The sequence below is a fragment of the Gopherus evgoodei genome, chromosome 6, assembly GCF_007399415.2.
Source record: "Gopherus evgoodei ecotype Sinaloan lineage chromosome 6, rGopEvg1_v1.p, whole genome shotgun sequence".
NCBI lineage: Eukaryota > Metazoa > Chordata > Testudines > Testudinidae > Gopherus > Gopherus evgoodei.
Genome location: NC_044327.1, coordinates 65,640,610 through 65,653,913, shown reverse-complemented (window position 1 = coordinate 65,653,913; position 13,304 = coordinate 65,640,610). Strand labels below are relative to the sequence as shown.

At 42.6% G+C, this 13,304-nt stretch overlaps 1 protein-coding gene across 4 annotated transcripts in view; it reads right to left on the bottom strand.

Annotated features, from left to right (window-relative positions):
* Positions 1-13,304, bottom strand: part of EPB41L4A (erythrocyte membrane protein band 4.1 like 4A) — a 215,149-nt gene that overhangs the window by 90,762 nt on the left and 111,083 nt on the right. For all 4 annotated transcript variants that reach the window (XM_030566656.1, XM_030566658.1, XM_030566657.1 and 1 more), the window contains 2 exons: positions 12,684-12,781; positions 9,610-9,730 (listed from right to left, as the gene is read on the bottom strand). In XM_030566656.1, the coding sequence (XP_030422516.1) occupies positions 9,610-9,730; positions 12,684-12,781 (219 nt within the window). The remainder of the gene's footprint in view (positions 1-9,609; positions 9,731-12,683; positions 12,782-13,304) is intronic.

Below are 13,304 nucleotides of genomic sequence, written 5' to 3'. Positions count from 1 at the left end.
TAAAGACTTGTCTAAAGAAAGGCAAGCCCTCTGGAAATCTTAACCTTCTACTGCAAAATCTCAGTTTGGAGTCTGCTGCAGAATAGTATCACAAATCATCTGTAGGAAACCAATTCCTCTTCTCCATGCAAGTATCATTGCAGCAACCAGCAACTTTCACTAGTTATATACCATAGAGAAACAATGGAGAAAAAGTATCAGAGGGGTAGCCGTGTTAGTCTGGATCTGTAAAAGCAGTGAAGAGTCCTGTGGCACATTATAGACTAAAACCTTTTGAAGGGATAATTAAGATGACCCATAGAAGGTGTTCATCTTAATTATCCCTTCAAAAGTTTTTTTTCTCCTGCTGATGATAGCTCATCTCAATTGATTAGACTCTTCCTGTTGGTATGCATACTTCCACCTTTTCATGTTCGCTGTATGTATAAATATCTCCTGTCTGTGTGTTCCATTCTATGAATCCAAAGAAGTGAGCTGTAGCTCACGAAAGCTCATGCTGAGATAAATTTGTTAGTCTCTAAGGTGCCACAAGTACTCCTCTTCTTTTTGCGGATACAGACTAACACGGCTGCTACTCTGAAACCTGAAGCTCAGCAGTTTCTTTTTGAAGTCTGGTCCTGAAGTTTTTTTGCTGCAAGATGGCCACCTTAAGGTCTGCTATTGTGTGGCCTGGGAGGTTGAAGTGTTCTCCTACAGGTTTTTGTATATTGCCATTCCTAATATCTGATTTGTGTCCATTTATCCTTTTCCATAGAGACTGTCCAGTTTGGCCGATGTACATAGCAGAGGAGCATTGCTTGCAAATGATGGCGTATATTACATTGGTGGATGTGCAGGTGAATGAACTGGTGATGGTGTGGCTGATCTGGTTAGATCCTGTGATGGTGTCGCTGGTGTAGATATGTGGGTAGAGTTGGCATCGAGGTTTGTTGCATGGATTGGTTCCTGAGTTAGAGTTACTATGGTGCGGTGTCCAGTTACTGGTGAGAATATGCTTCAGGTTGGCAGGTTGTCTGTGAGCGAGGACTGGCCTGCCACCCAAGGCCTGTGGAAATGTGAGATCATTGTCCAGGATGGATTGTAGATCCCTGATGATGCATTGGAGGAGTTTTAGCTGGGGACTGTATGTGATGGCCAGTGGAATCCTGTTGGTTTCTTTCTTGGGTTTGTCTTGCAGTAGGAGGCTTCTGGGTATACGTCTGGCTCTGTTAATCTGTTTCCTTATTTCCTCGTGCAAGTATTGTAGTTTTGAGAATGCTTGGTGGAGATTTTGTAGGTGCTGGTCTCTGTCTGAGGGGTTGGAGCAGATGCGGTTGTACCTCAGTGCTTGGCTATAGACAACGGATCGTGTGGTGTGCCCGGGATGGAAGCTGGAGGCATGAAGGTAGGCATAGCGGTTGGCAGGTTTTCGGTATAGGGTGGTGTTAATCTGACTATCACTTATTTGCACCGTGGTGACTAGGAAGTGGACCTCCCGTGTAGATTGGTCCGTCCGGGCTGAGGTTGATGGTGGGGTGGAAGCTGTTGAAATCGTGGTGGAATTTTTCCAGAGTCTCCTTCCCATGGGTCCAGATGATGAAGATGTCATCAATGTAGCACAGGTAGAGAAGGGGCATGAGTGGACGAGAGCTGAGGAAGCGTTGTTCCAGGTCATCCATAAAAATATTGGCATATTGTGGGGCCATGAGTGTGCCCATAGCGGTGCCACTGATCTGGAGATATATATTGTCATCAAATTTGAAATAGTTGTGTGTGAGGATAAAGGCACAGAGCTCAGCAACCAGTTGTGCTGTGGCATCATCAGGGATCCTGTTCCTGACAGCTTGTATTTCATCTGTGTGTGGGATGTTTGTGTGGAGAGCCTCTACGTCCATAGTGGCTAGGATGGTGTTTTCTGGAAGCACACCAATGCATTGTAGTTTTCTCAGGAAATCAGTGGTGTCATGGAGAAAGCTGGGAGTGCTGGTGACATAGAGTCTGAGTAAAGAGTCCACATATCCAGACAGTCCTTCAGTGAGAGTGCCAATGCCTGAGATGACGGAGCGTCCAGGATTTCTGGGTTTGTGGATCTTGGGTAGTAGATAGAATAATCCTGGTCAGGGCTCTAAGGGTATGTTGTTTTGTTCCGGTGTTAGTGTAGGAAGTGTCCTGAGTAGATGGTGCAGTTTCTTAGTGTATTCCTCAGTGGGATCTGAGGGAAGTGGCCTGTAGAATTTGGTATTGGAGAGTTGTCTGGCAGCCTCCTTTTAGTAGTCAGACCTGTTCATGTTGACAACAGCACCTCCTTTATCAGCCTCTTTGATTATAATGTCAGGGTTGTTTCTGAGGCTTCGGATGGCATTGCGTTCTGCACGACTTAGGTTAGGAGGCAAGCAATGTCGTTTTTCCACAATTTCTGCCTGTGCACGTTGGTGGAAGCATTCTATGTATAGGTCCAGACTGTCATTTCGACCCTCGGGAGGAGTCCATGTGGAGTTTTTCTTGTGCTGTGGGTGGGAGGGTAACTGTGTATCAGTGCGCTGTTCAGTGTTATCCTGAAAGTATTCTTTGAGTCGGAGACGGCGAAAGTAGGCTTCCAGATCGCCGCAGAACTGTATCATGTTTGTGAGGGTGGCAGGGCAGAAAGAGAGTCCCTGAGATAGGACAGACTTTTCTGCTGGGCTGAGTGTGTGGTTGGATAGATTGACAATATTGCTGGGTGGGTTAGGGGTACTACGGTTGTGGCCCCATGTGGCAGGTAGGAGTTTAGACAGCTTACAGTCCTTTTTCCTTTGTAGAGAGGTGAAGTGAGTAATGTAGATCTCCTGTCTTATTTTAGTGAAGTCTGTTTGTATGGAAGTTTGGTTATTTATGTGAGTCTCCAGGTTGGAGAGCTCTTTTTGATGTTTTTCTGTTTGTTGTATAGGATGCTGATCAGGTGGTTCCTCACTGTGGTCTGTGTAGTATGTAGATAGCAGTGGATTTTTTACCTTTAGTCCATTTGGTATGATGTCCATCCATTTGCATTTGGAAAGGAAGATGATATCTGTCTGTATTTGTGCAAGTTTCTTCATGAGGTTGATGGATTTCCAATCCATACGGCTAAATGCAGTGCCTTGCATGGTGTCAAGTATCAGAGGGGTAGCCCTGTTAGTCTGGATCTGGACAATGATCCCACACTTTCACAGGCCTTGGGTGGCAGGCCAGTCCTTGCCCACAGACAACCTGCCAACCTGAAGCATATTCTCACCAGTAACTGCACACCACACCATAGTAACTCTAACTCAGGAACCAATCCATGCAACAAACCTCGATGCCAACTCTACCCACATATCTACACCAGCGACACCATCACAGGATCTAACCAGATCAGCCACACCATCACCGGTTCATTCACCTGCACGTCCACCAATGTAATATACACCATCATTTGCAAGCAATGACCCTCTGCTATGTACATCGGCCAAACTGGACAGTCTCTATGGAAAAGGATAAATGGACACAAATCAGATATTAGGAATGGCAATATACAAAAACCTGTAGGAGAACACTTCAACCTCCCAGGCCACGCAATAGCAGATCTTAAGGTAGCCATCCTGCAGCAAAAAAACTTCAGGACCAGACTTCAAAGAGAAACTGCTGAGCTTCAGTTCATCTGCAAATTTGACACCATCAGCTCAGGATTAAACAAAGACTGTGAATGGCTTGCCAACTACAAAACCAGTTTCTCCTCCCTTGGTTTTCACACCTCAACTGCTAGAAGAGGGCCTCATCCTCCCTGATTGAACTAACCTCGTTATCTCTAGCCTGCTTCTTGCTTGCATATATATACCCCTGACCCTGGAAATTTTCACTACATGCATCCGACGAAATGAGTATTCACCCACGAAAGCTCATGCTCCAAAACTCCTGTTAGTCTATAAGATGCCACAGGACTCAATGGAGAAAAACAGAATCTTAGGTATGTATTTGAGGAGGGATTTATTACTTTGCATAAAAATATGAGTAAATCCAAAGCCTTTGACAATGTACACACAACCTCAGTGTTTAATTTTACCCTTCCCTTAATAACTGCCATAGAGGCAACATACTCAGTAAGGCTCTCCACTGTAAGGCTGAAGTAATACTTTTGCAATCTCATTCCCAACTGGGATTTATCATACTTCTGTTAATTTCTCCGTAGCATTCATATAAATGTTATTGAGACTGTAACTTATGAATATATCAGCATCAGTTCAAAAGGATTCATCAATGTGTGTTCCAAAGACACTTCACATCTTATGCTTTAGCCTGCAGATGTTGCCTTGGTGAAATGTTTCACTACTGTGTTTAATATCATCCATATCCAAGATGTGATATGGGGCCCAGGATCCTGTCATAAGATTTAAAAAATTCTGTAATACATGCCGTCTCTCTTTTTCTTATCTCCCCATTCCTTTCTCTCAGCTAAGAAGAGTGGAGTTCTAATCAGCTGGTGTCTTTCCTGGCTGGCACTCCCTGCGTTTGCTGTGTGTGTTACAGGGAAGAGATGCGTGCAGTGCAGAGGCAAAAATGATAGTGAAATGCCAGCCTCCAGCATGAATACAGAAACCTCCTATGGATAGATAAAGACTCCATCTGTACTGTGGACAGAGGTTGCTCCTCTCTGTCAATGGAGCAATAGACATGATGATTGCAGACTTCTACCTCCTTATCAAAACGTAGGAGTTGAAGCAAGCTGAGGCTGAGCTTACAGGGCTGGCTCCAGGTACCAGCGCAGCAAGCAGGTGCTTGGGGCGGCCAATCGAAAGGGGCAGCATGTCCAGGTCTTCGGCGGTGGGTCCCTCAGTCCCCCTTGGAGGGAAGGACCTGCCACCGAATTGCCACCAATTGCGGCTTTTTTTTTTTTTTCTGTGTAGGGAGGCAAAAATGCTGGAGCCGGCCCTGTGAGCTTAGCCCCTATTTGCAAGAGTTCATGGGTAAGAAGAGGATCCAAAGCCCACTACAGAGAAACCTCGCAAGGTCAAGATTTCTTTCTTGGTGGATTTCTGGTTCACTTCTGTATTTACTAATACGCAGCAGGGTCATATGTATTTCCCAATTCTGTGGAACCACCTCTTATATACCCTATACTGCAAAATTTTGCTCCAGAATTTGATTTTTCATTTAAAAAAATTATGTTTCCAGCCCTCATAATTTTGAAACAAAATGTTCACTGAAACACTGTTTTCTTCAGAGTCTGCAGACAATTTAAAACAATACTAAAAGCTGTGAATTGCGCCACTCCTCTCAATGAGTTAACTCTCAAATCTATCAATGACAATTCAAATGTCAACACTGCTAACTATTACATTTCTGATTTTGTTTGCAGAAACATCATGCTAAATAATATTCTTCTACCACAATTCCAAACTGCTTCTCAACCTGCCAAATGTCCCAACTGTCCATTCAGTAACCATGTATTTGGAAACATCTCTAAAGAGGAACAGCACTGCTCTGTGAAGATGTAAGCTGTGGCTAGTAATGAACATAAACAGAATCTTTCCCAGCATACTCTGAAGATCTAGGAAACAGGGTGAGGGGAGAGCTAGCTGTAGAAACTCTTCACTGAAAACATTTTCAAACAAATTTGACAGTGACTGGGACCTGGTGCCCCCTTCCAGTTTATGTATGCCACTGCAGTGGTATTGTCAGAGAGGAACTGAATGTGTTGGGCTTAGATGAGGGGCAGGAATGCACAGCAGGCTAAGCAGACCACTCGAAGCTCCAGAATGTTGATGCGCTGCATCCATGTCCTTTGCGCAGCATGTCCGTCGAGGTGGGCACTCCAAACAGCTAGAGATGTGTCCATGGTGATGGTGGCTTTGGGGGCAGAAGTGGTGAAGGGGTGCCTAGCAACACCTTGGCAGGATTAGTCCACCACAGTAGGGAGGTCCAGACCAGATGTGGGACAATCAATATGACATCCAGGTGGGTCTGCAGACTTATAGGAGCCACAACTGTAGACAGTGCATGTGTAGGCAGGCAGGGGCATCACATGGATACATGCCACCATGTGACCAAGGAGGCAGAGACAGTAATGCACTATGGGGCATGGATTGCAGCATAGAGCTACCATGGGGGTCATCAGGGTGGCAAAATGGCCCACCAGGAGGAAGATCCAAGCTGTCACGGAATCCAGGTGTATCCCAATTAAATGGATTGTCTGCGCTGGAACAAGCACAGATTTGTCCTACTTGATACAGATGCCGAGAGCGGCATGGAGTGAGTGGAGAGCACAGATGGACAACATCATTTTGATGAGGCTTGGCACCACTAGTAGCCAGTTGTCTAAGTAAGGGAACACAGAGTACTCCTGTGGTCACAGCTGGGTTGCAATGACCGCAAAGACATTGGTATAAACCCATCAAGAAGCTAAAAGGAAGAACTCTGAAATGGTAGTGGTTGTCACCCACGCAGAAAGGAAGAAACTTGCAATGGGCCAGATGGATGTCAATGCGGAAGTATGCATCTTTCATGTCAAGGGGTGTGAACCACACCCCCAGGGGAAGGAAAGGGATGGGAGGAAGGGGAAGGTACTGGAGTGCTACCTCGCCCATTCAGTTACTGCATGTACCATCAGCAAAGCGGGGTGGGGAAAAAGAAAGTCATCCCCCCTTGGATAGGATAAAATAGCTGCGTTCCACCCCGGGTGGGTAAGCTTAGGAGGTGGCATGATCGGCTCTGCACATGATTTCTTGTGCAACCCGGAACAGCTCGGGTAGGAAATGCTGTGCTTCACTGCAGTCCATACAGAGACTTGCTATGAGGGCCATGCAAGCACTTATGACCCTCTCGCTTGGCAGTGTCCTGCACCAGTGGAACTGTTGGATCAGGGTGGGAGTGGTAGGTGCGGCACTCATCACTGGTGAAGGGCAAGGCACCATCAGTTCCTCCAGTCCCAGATTGGACACCACATATGGCCGGAGAGCCTCCTGCCTAAGGAACTTCTGGAGTCGCAGGAGATGAGCCTCACAGGTCTGTGGACAGATTTCAAGCCCGCTACGAGATGCACCTTCCCAAGCAGTACATGTTGCTCACTGAGACTGAGTGAGGGCATGACACTCAGTCCTTGAACCCTGGGATACAGGGCATAGTCGTCCGACAAGTGCTCTTGTAGGCGAACTACGAGTGTGTAGAGAGGATTCTGACCCTGACCATGCGGCAGTAAGAGGAAACGGAAGGAGTGTCGCCCTGCATGACCTCTTATAACCTAGGCTGGACCATGAGGCAACATGTGACGCACATGCAGGTCACTGGATACTTGTACTGAAAATGCCTGGCTTCAGCGCATGGCATGCATGCATACCGACGTTTGAAATACACATAGGGACCATCACTCAATGAAGAACATGTTTTTACTAAACACTGTTCTCTCCATGATCACTTACATTCCCTCTCTGATCACCACCTTCTTGTCTTCAGCACTACCGGCCTCGTCCCTCTGCTTCTCAATCTTTCCATGATTTCCAATACATCTATAGCTATGACTTCTTTTCCACCCTTAAGCTCCCCCTTATCTCTCCTCCATTGATTCCTTCCATTCCTGTCTCTCCTCCATTCTTGACTCCTTTGTCCTTTTGTCCCAACACAATGTCTAACCTTTCCCACTCTTACCCCAGCTTACCTCCAACATCGGTTTCCTCTGCTCTTGTTCCTGTGCTGCTGAATGTCTTTAGTGGCAGTCCCACAGCAACCATATTGATTGTGTTAATTGCAAACTCATTCTTTTTCTTTTTTTCTACCACTTTCTTAACCAAAAAGCTCTATTTCTCCCTCACTGAATTCCACATCCACAAAAACAGCCAACATTTTGCTACCTTTGATTCCCTAGACCTGACCCTTCATCTCCACACAAAATCGTGTAATTTCTTTTTTAAAAAAATCTATATGATGGAGCATGATCTCTCCTCTAATCCACCTTCAGATCCTTCCTTTAGTCTCACTCTTTGCCTTGATGCTACTAACCCACGCAGGTTAATAATGGCTACGCAGGCGCAAGCTAATATTACAACTATGGATTGGTTTATTAAACCTCCACAGTGTGCAAAATCTATGTAAAAACATCCTTTTATTAACATAACTGTCCTCCATCACCACTCATTTACCCCCACTTGTTTCACACACACCTGTGTATTTTGTCTTTAGGACTAAGTTATCTAAGGCAAGGGCTGTCTTTTACTTTGCACACAGCCTAGCACAATGGGTCTAGCACAATGACTGGGAATACTAGGCACTACTGCAATACAAACAGGGAGGAAATAATGTCCTCACTTAAGCACTGACCAGGGACTCAGGAGACTTGGAATCCATTTCTGGTTCCGACACAGATTTCCTGTGTGACACTGGGCAAGTCACTTTCTCTGTGCCTTGGTTTCCCATCTTTAAAATGGGAATAATGGTACTTCCCTGCTGCACTGAGAAGTTATAAAGAGACTATACTAGTGATATATTAGTGATTATGAGGCACTCAGACAATACGGTGATGAGGGCTACATACATAGATAGAAATAAATAATGATAGATACCTTCCCCTAAAAGGGGAAGGTTCAAAACAAGGTGCTGACTGACGAGCACCCCAATGTCAAGGGATGAATGAAGGGAGGGGTATGCCTCTATATATTTGAGGGATGTTAACATCTCCTTTCATTAAGCAAGACATTGATAATACCAATCTGCAGAAACTACTAGCTGCAAGGCCCTACCTGGTATTTATCAAAATATGTATTTTTAATGTAGCAAAAGCATCAGGATATCTACACCTACATAGAAGAATGTTAGTCTTTTCAGATAACCCTTTAATACCGCAAACAAAATTAAGAAGAAGGAGATATAGTGCAACAGTCATAAAAGCACCTTGCTGATCAGTTCTTACTGGGGAGATAAGCATTGTTTCATGTTCTGTGTATTAGGTAATAACATGAGAAGACAGCATGCTTATAAATATAAGAGAGAGCTCTTTATTAAGAGAACTACTTAGCATTCAACTTTTGTGTACACAGACTAAGTTCCTGTGCCTTCTCCAAACTCTTCCCTACTGCAACCTTCCTCCATGTTCCATGAAGACTGTTATATGCGAGGCTCCATTACAGCAGCTAACAATTTGGCAAGGAAAAGGGGGCCCATAGTATTAAGGGCTGTATGTACACATATTGAGAGACGATGGGGAAACTGAGGCACAGAGAGATTAAGTGACTAACCCAAAATTACACAAGAAGTCTATGGAAAAGCTGAGAACTAAATCCAAATTTCTTGGATCCCAGTTCAGTGCCTTAATCATAAGATACTATTTTCATTCCCCTCCACTGCAAAATTCAGATAATCTGGATATTTATATGTATTTTTAGAAATGTTTTAACTAAAGGTACCTAAAGTACCATATCTATTCTAGTTATATTTCTAATAAGTTCTTAATATAGCCACTCCCCCTGTATTATCTCTATTTTAGATTTCTGATGAACATAAAAGGATGTTTCATGTCACTAGCAGATTCTGCAGACCTTCATTCTGGCATGATAAAGATACGTGACAATATATCAGTTCCTTCTTCCCCTCTGCTTAGCACCTGCAGCACATGATTTCCCAGGCATAGTAACAAAACTGAATTCTTACATCAGAGTTTTGTGTATCCGTTCTATTGCATCTTCCAGTTCTTCCTTCTGGTCTGGAACAAATCGGTATTCTGACACATAACCTGCAGTGTGCTTATATGGGTCATAGTCTCCCAGCTCAGCTATGGTGCACAAGAAAAAAAATTGTCACAAGTTTCAAACATTTTCCCATTACTCAAAAGATGTATTATCTAACCAATCTGCATGTGCCACTTCACCTTTTCCCAAGTAACTCTATGAGCTCATCACTCAGTAGGTAAAATAAAACTGTTTTCTTATTGGAGAGGAAAAATGCATGGCAATGTTTTGCCTTTATATTAGTTTATTAACAAAGCAGTGTAGACCAATCTATGCAAGATTGGAGGAGCAATTTCATTAGTGACATGTTTTTTAGAGGAATGGAAGGTTCAAGGGCTAGGAAATATGGTATGCAGTTTGTCACCTCTGCAGAACTGGAGTTAATCTAGTTTAGGTCAGAAACAATTGCTACAATATGCTACTTTGTGGTGCATGTGAAATGAACTGATGTTCTGAGTCCAGTTCTTAGAAGATTTGTGCCCGTATAATAAAAACAAACATTCATATGGGCATCCTGGTTGGGAGTCCTAGAGAAGTCAAGGACTGAATTAGAATGGAGATATAACTATCTTGTCAAGCTTAGAGGGAGTCCTTTGAGAAGAAAGCTGAAGTACCTATAGGTAAACAAAAGACTTCAGTCTCCAGTTAATTTCAGTACATTTCTTGAACACTAAATTCACTTTAAAAATCAAAATAATGTATTTAAAAGAAATATGGGGACTTTGTTTTAAAATTTAATCAATTATTATGCATTTTAAAATAATTGTTTTTGCACTGCCCTGAAATTTGCATATACAGGCAAAAGTGACAAACTATTTGTCTGATGAGCCACAATCATATTTTATATCCTTGCAAACAGCTGTATATTAAATGTATATCTTAATCAGGGCTCAATTCTACAATTCTAATTTACATTGGATAACATTTATATGAGTAACCCCAGTGAAGTTAATAGGATAATTTGCGTAAGTGCTACTTAACATGAGTAAAGCAGTACCATTAGGTCCTCAAGGAGGCAAGGGCTCCTCAGAAGCCCAGCCTTATTGGAGGTTCCCATCCAAATCCCACTGAAGCCATAGACATTGCTATGCCTCTTCACACACCATGAGGTCAGTGCCATAAATCATAACGAAAAAAATCCCATAAAACATCAGCTTGTTTTCGTTATGGGTCGTTTTTTTGTTTTTCTTGCCTCCAAAACAAGAGACTGATCTGATCAGCAAAGATACAGGAATACCCCTCCCCACCGCTCCAACCCCAACCCCACCCCCCAAAAAACCTAACAATAAAACAGTGGCCCTCATGCTTGAAACAGAATCAACAGCAGGAATAATAACTTTGGGCTTCATTGTGCACTTTAATATTGCACAACAGAGTAGGTGTATCTCTGTGTGCTGTAAGGCTTGCCGAATGTAGAATGCATACTGCACTCTATGCTGTTGCCAAGCCTATGGATGGGATTCCTGTGCAGGTGCTTCTGTCTTTTAAATTCAATGTTTCACACAAACATATGGATTATATGACGGTCTCTATTTGCATATTTGTTGTCAAATTCAGCCCTGATGTAAGAAGGCATAACTTCTTATGAAGTCAACGGAAGATATGCCTGTTTCTGCCAGGGCTGAATTTAGCCCTTTGTAACTATTGTGTACCTGTTCTAGCTCTCTTATCCAAAATGAACTTTTCTAGCTGTTTCCTTGTGGCATTTAAAAGAAAGAAATATTGGTCACTGAGATTAGTATCCTATAAACAATCCTTGACTAGAGCTGCAGATTCCCCCAGTTTAGCCACTATGCCTATGACCGGGAAATAGAGTACATACTTGTCCCTATTTCTCTTAATCTGTTTGAAGCTGATGCAGTCACTGCAAAACAATATACTGACCAATATATATTGCAATATTTCACAGTCAAGGCACAACTGTCATTGAAGTGAATGGCCTATCACAAACAGCCTTCTGGGTTGGGTCATATCACCTTCCATAGTTGGGGAAATGTCAGTGAAAAAATCCCCTCAGAATGTGACATGCTTTAACTTTCCTGAGAGACATGTCATATGCCATGAAGTCTCTAATCTCCTTTTACATTCAATAAGTTACTTCTCTGTTGTGATCTCTCAAACATGTTGTTCCAAAACAGAAATTAAAGGAAGAATATTTTCAGCTTGTGTTAGGTAGCTGCTACTGAATCATACTTGGATTAATGATAATCTTCACTTACTACCTGCCACAGATGAAAACTGTAAATTATGAGTTTTCCATGCATAGTTCCCAAGAAAAATTCATAAATCCACATGATATCCTTGACTGCCAGATTTTGCATTTGGATATCTGATTTTAGCCCAAAGATTAGCAAAATCTTGCTTCTTACTAACTTTCCATTAATGTGAAGTAATTCATGTTTGCTCTATTAAATCCATGGAATATACTAGCACTCATGAAATCTGCTTCTCAAGTGCATGCCAATAAATGAACTGTAGAATTAAAACTTCATGCTTCAAGTCAAAACACATCCCTCCCCTTCATTATCTTCAACTATTAGTATTGACATAATGTGGTTTTTACAGGACTACATCATTTTAGATGATCAACAGATTTGGCTGGAGGCTGCTGCCGGCCCTTCAGATCTACACATTGTTTGATAAAATAGAAAATATGATATAAATAATATTGGGCTGTAGACATACCCTGACTTGTAATGTTATCAAGCACTGATAAAAAGTTCTCTCTGTGGACAGTCTCAGTAACTCAACCATCAATAACTATCAGATATTTCAGAAAAGAGCCCATAGTATCTTCATTTAAAGTTCATGTAACTGGTTCTATAGAAACTGTACTGGTGTCCCCTATTTATAATTCTCCTGTTAGTCTCTGTAATTTAACTTTTTTTTAAACTAACACACAAAGATTTAGATTAAAGTCTCCATTTGGTGGCAATACTTGGAATAAATCATAACATTAACAAACAAAAAAATTATCAGTTGGTCAGAAGAACTCACACTGAATTGCATATGCTCCCAGCTGAGCTGCAATGTTGATGGGACAGGGCATGCGACCTTGCAAAACATCTTGCTTCACCTGCAAAAAAAATTGATACCTAAAACAGAGGGAGAAAATGAAGTGGTTAGTTCAATATTAAGGATTCTGGTGTATTCAGTAACATTTTACTGCCTTCAGGTTTATTTGAAGGGGGGGGGTGGGAAAGGTCTGTAGCTCATCTTAAAGTGACATGATCAACTCAAAAATCACGTTTGAATCTTCTGCAACTTTTTTTTACTATTAATGTTCAAGTAACATCACAATTATCATCACTGAAAGACGGGAGGAGGAAAAAATCCTCTAGTTTTCCAATTTGTTTCCTTTGTGCATTTGACAGCACAAATTGTGATAGTCCATTTCCCTAGAAAGAGATGGTTCCCCAGTTTGTGTGGGATTTTCAGATAGCGGCAGGAAAAGAGAAAACGTTTTTTAAAAATCAAACAGGAAAATATGATTTGAACCCACACAAGGGACAAATTTTGACCTGGTTAGTGGAGCAGAGCAAGAGAGACAAGACATAAGGCACTAGCTTACTCACTTGTGTGGGTTTGTAACAGGGTCTCCAAACCCCATACTGAACA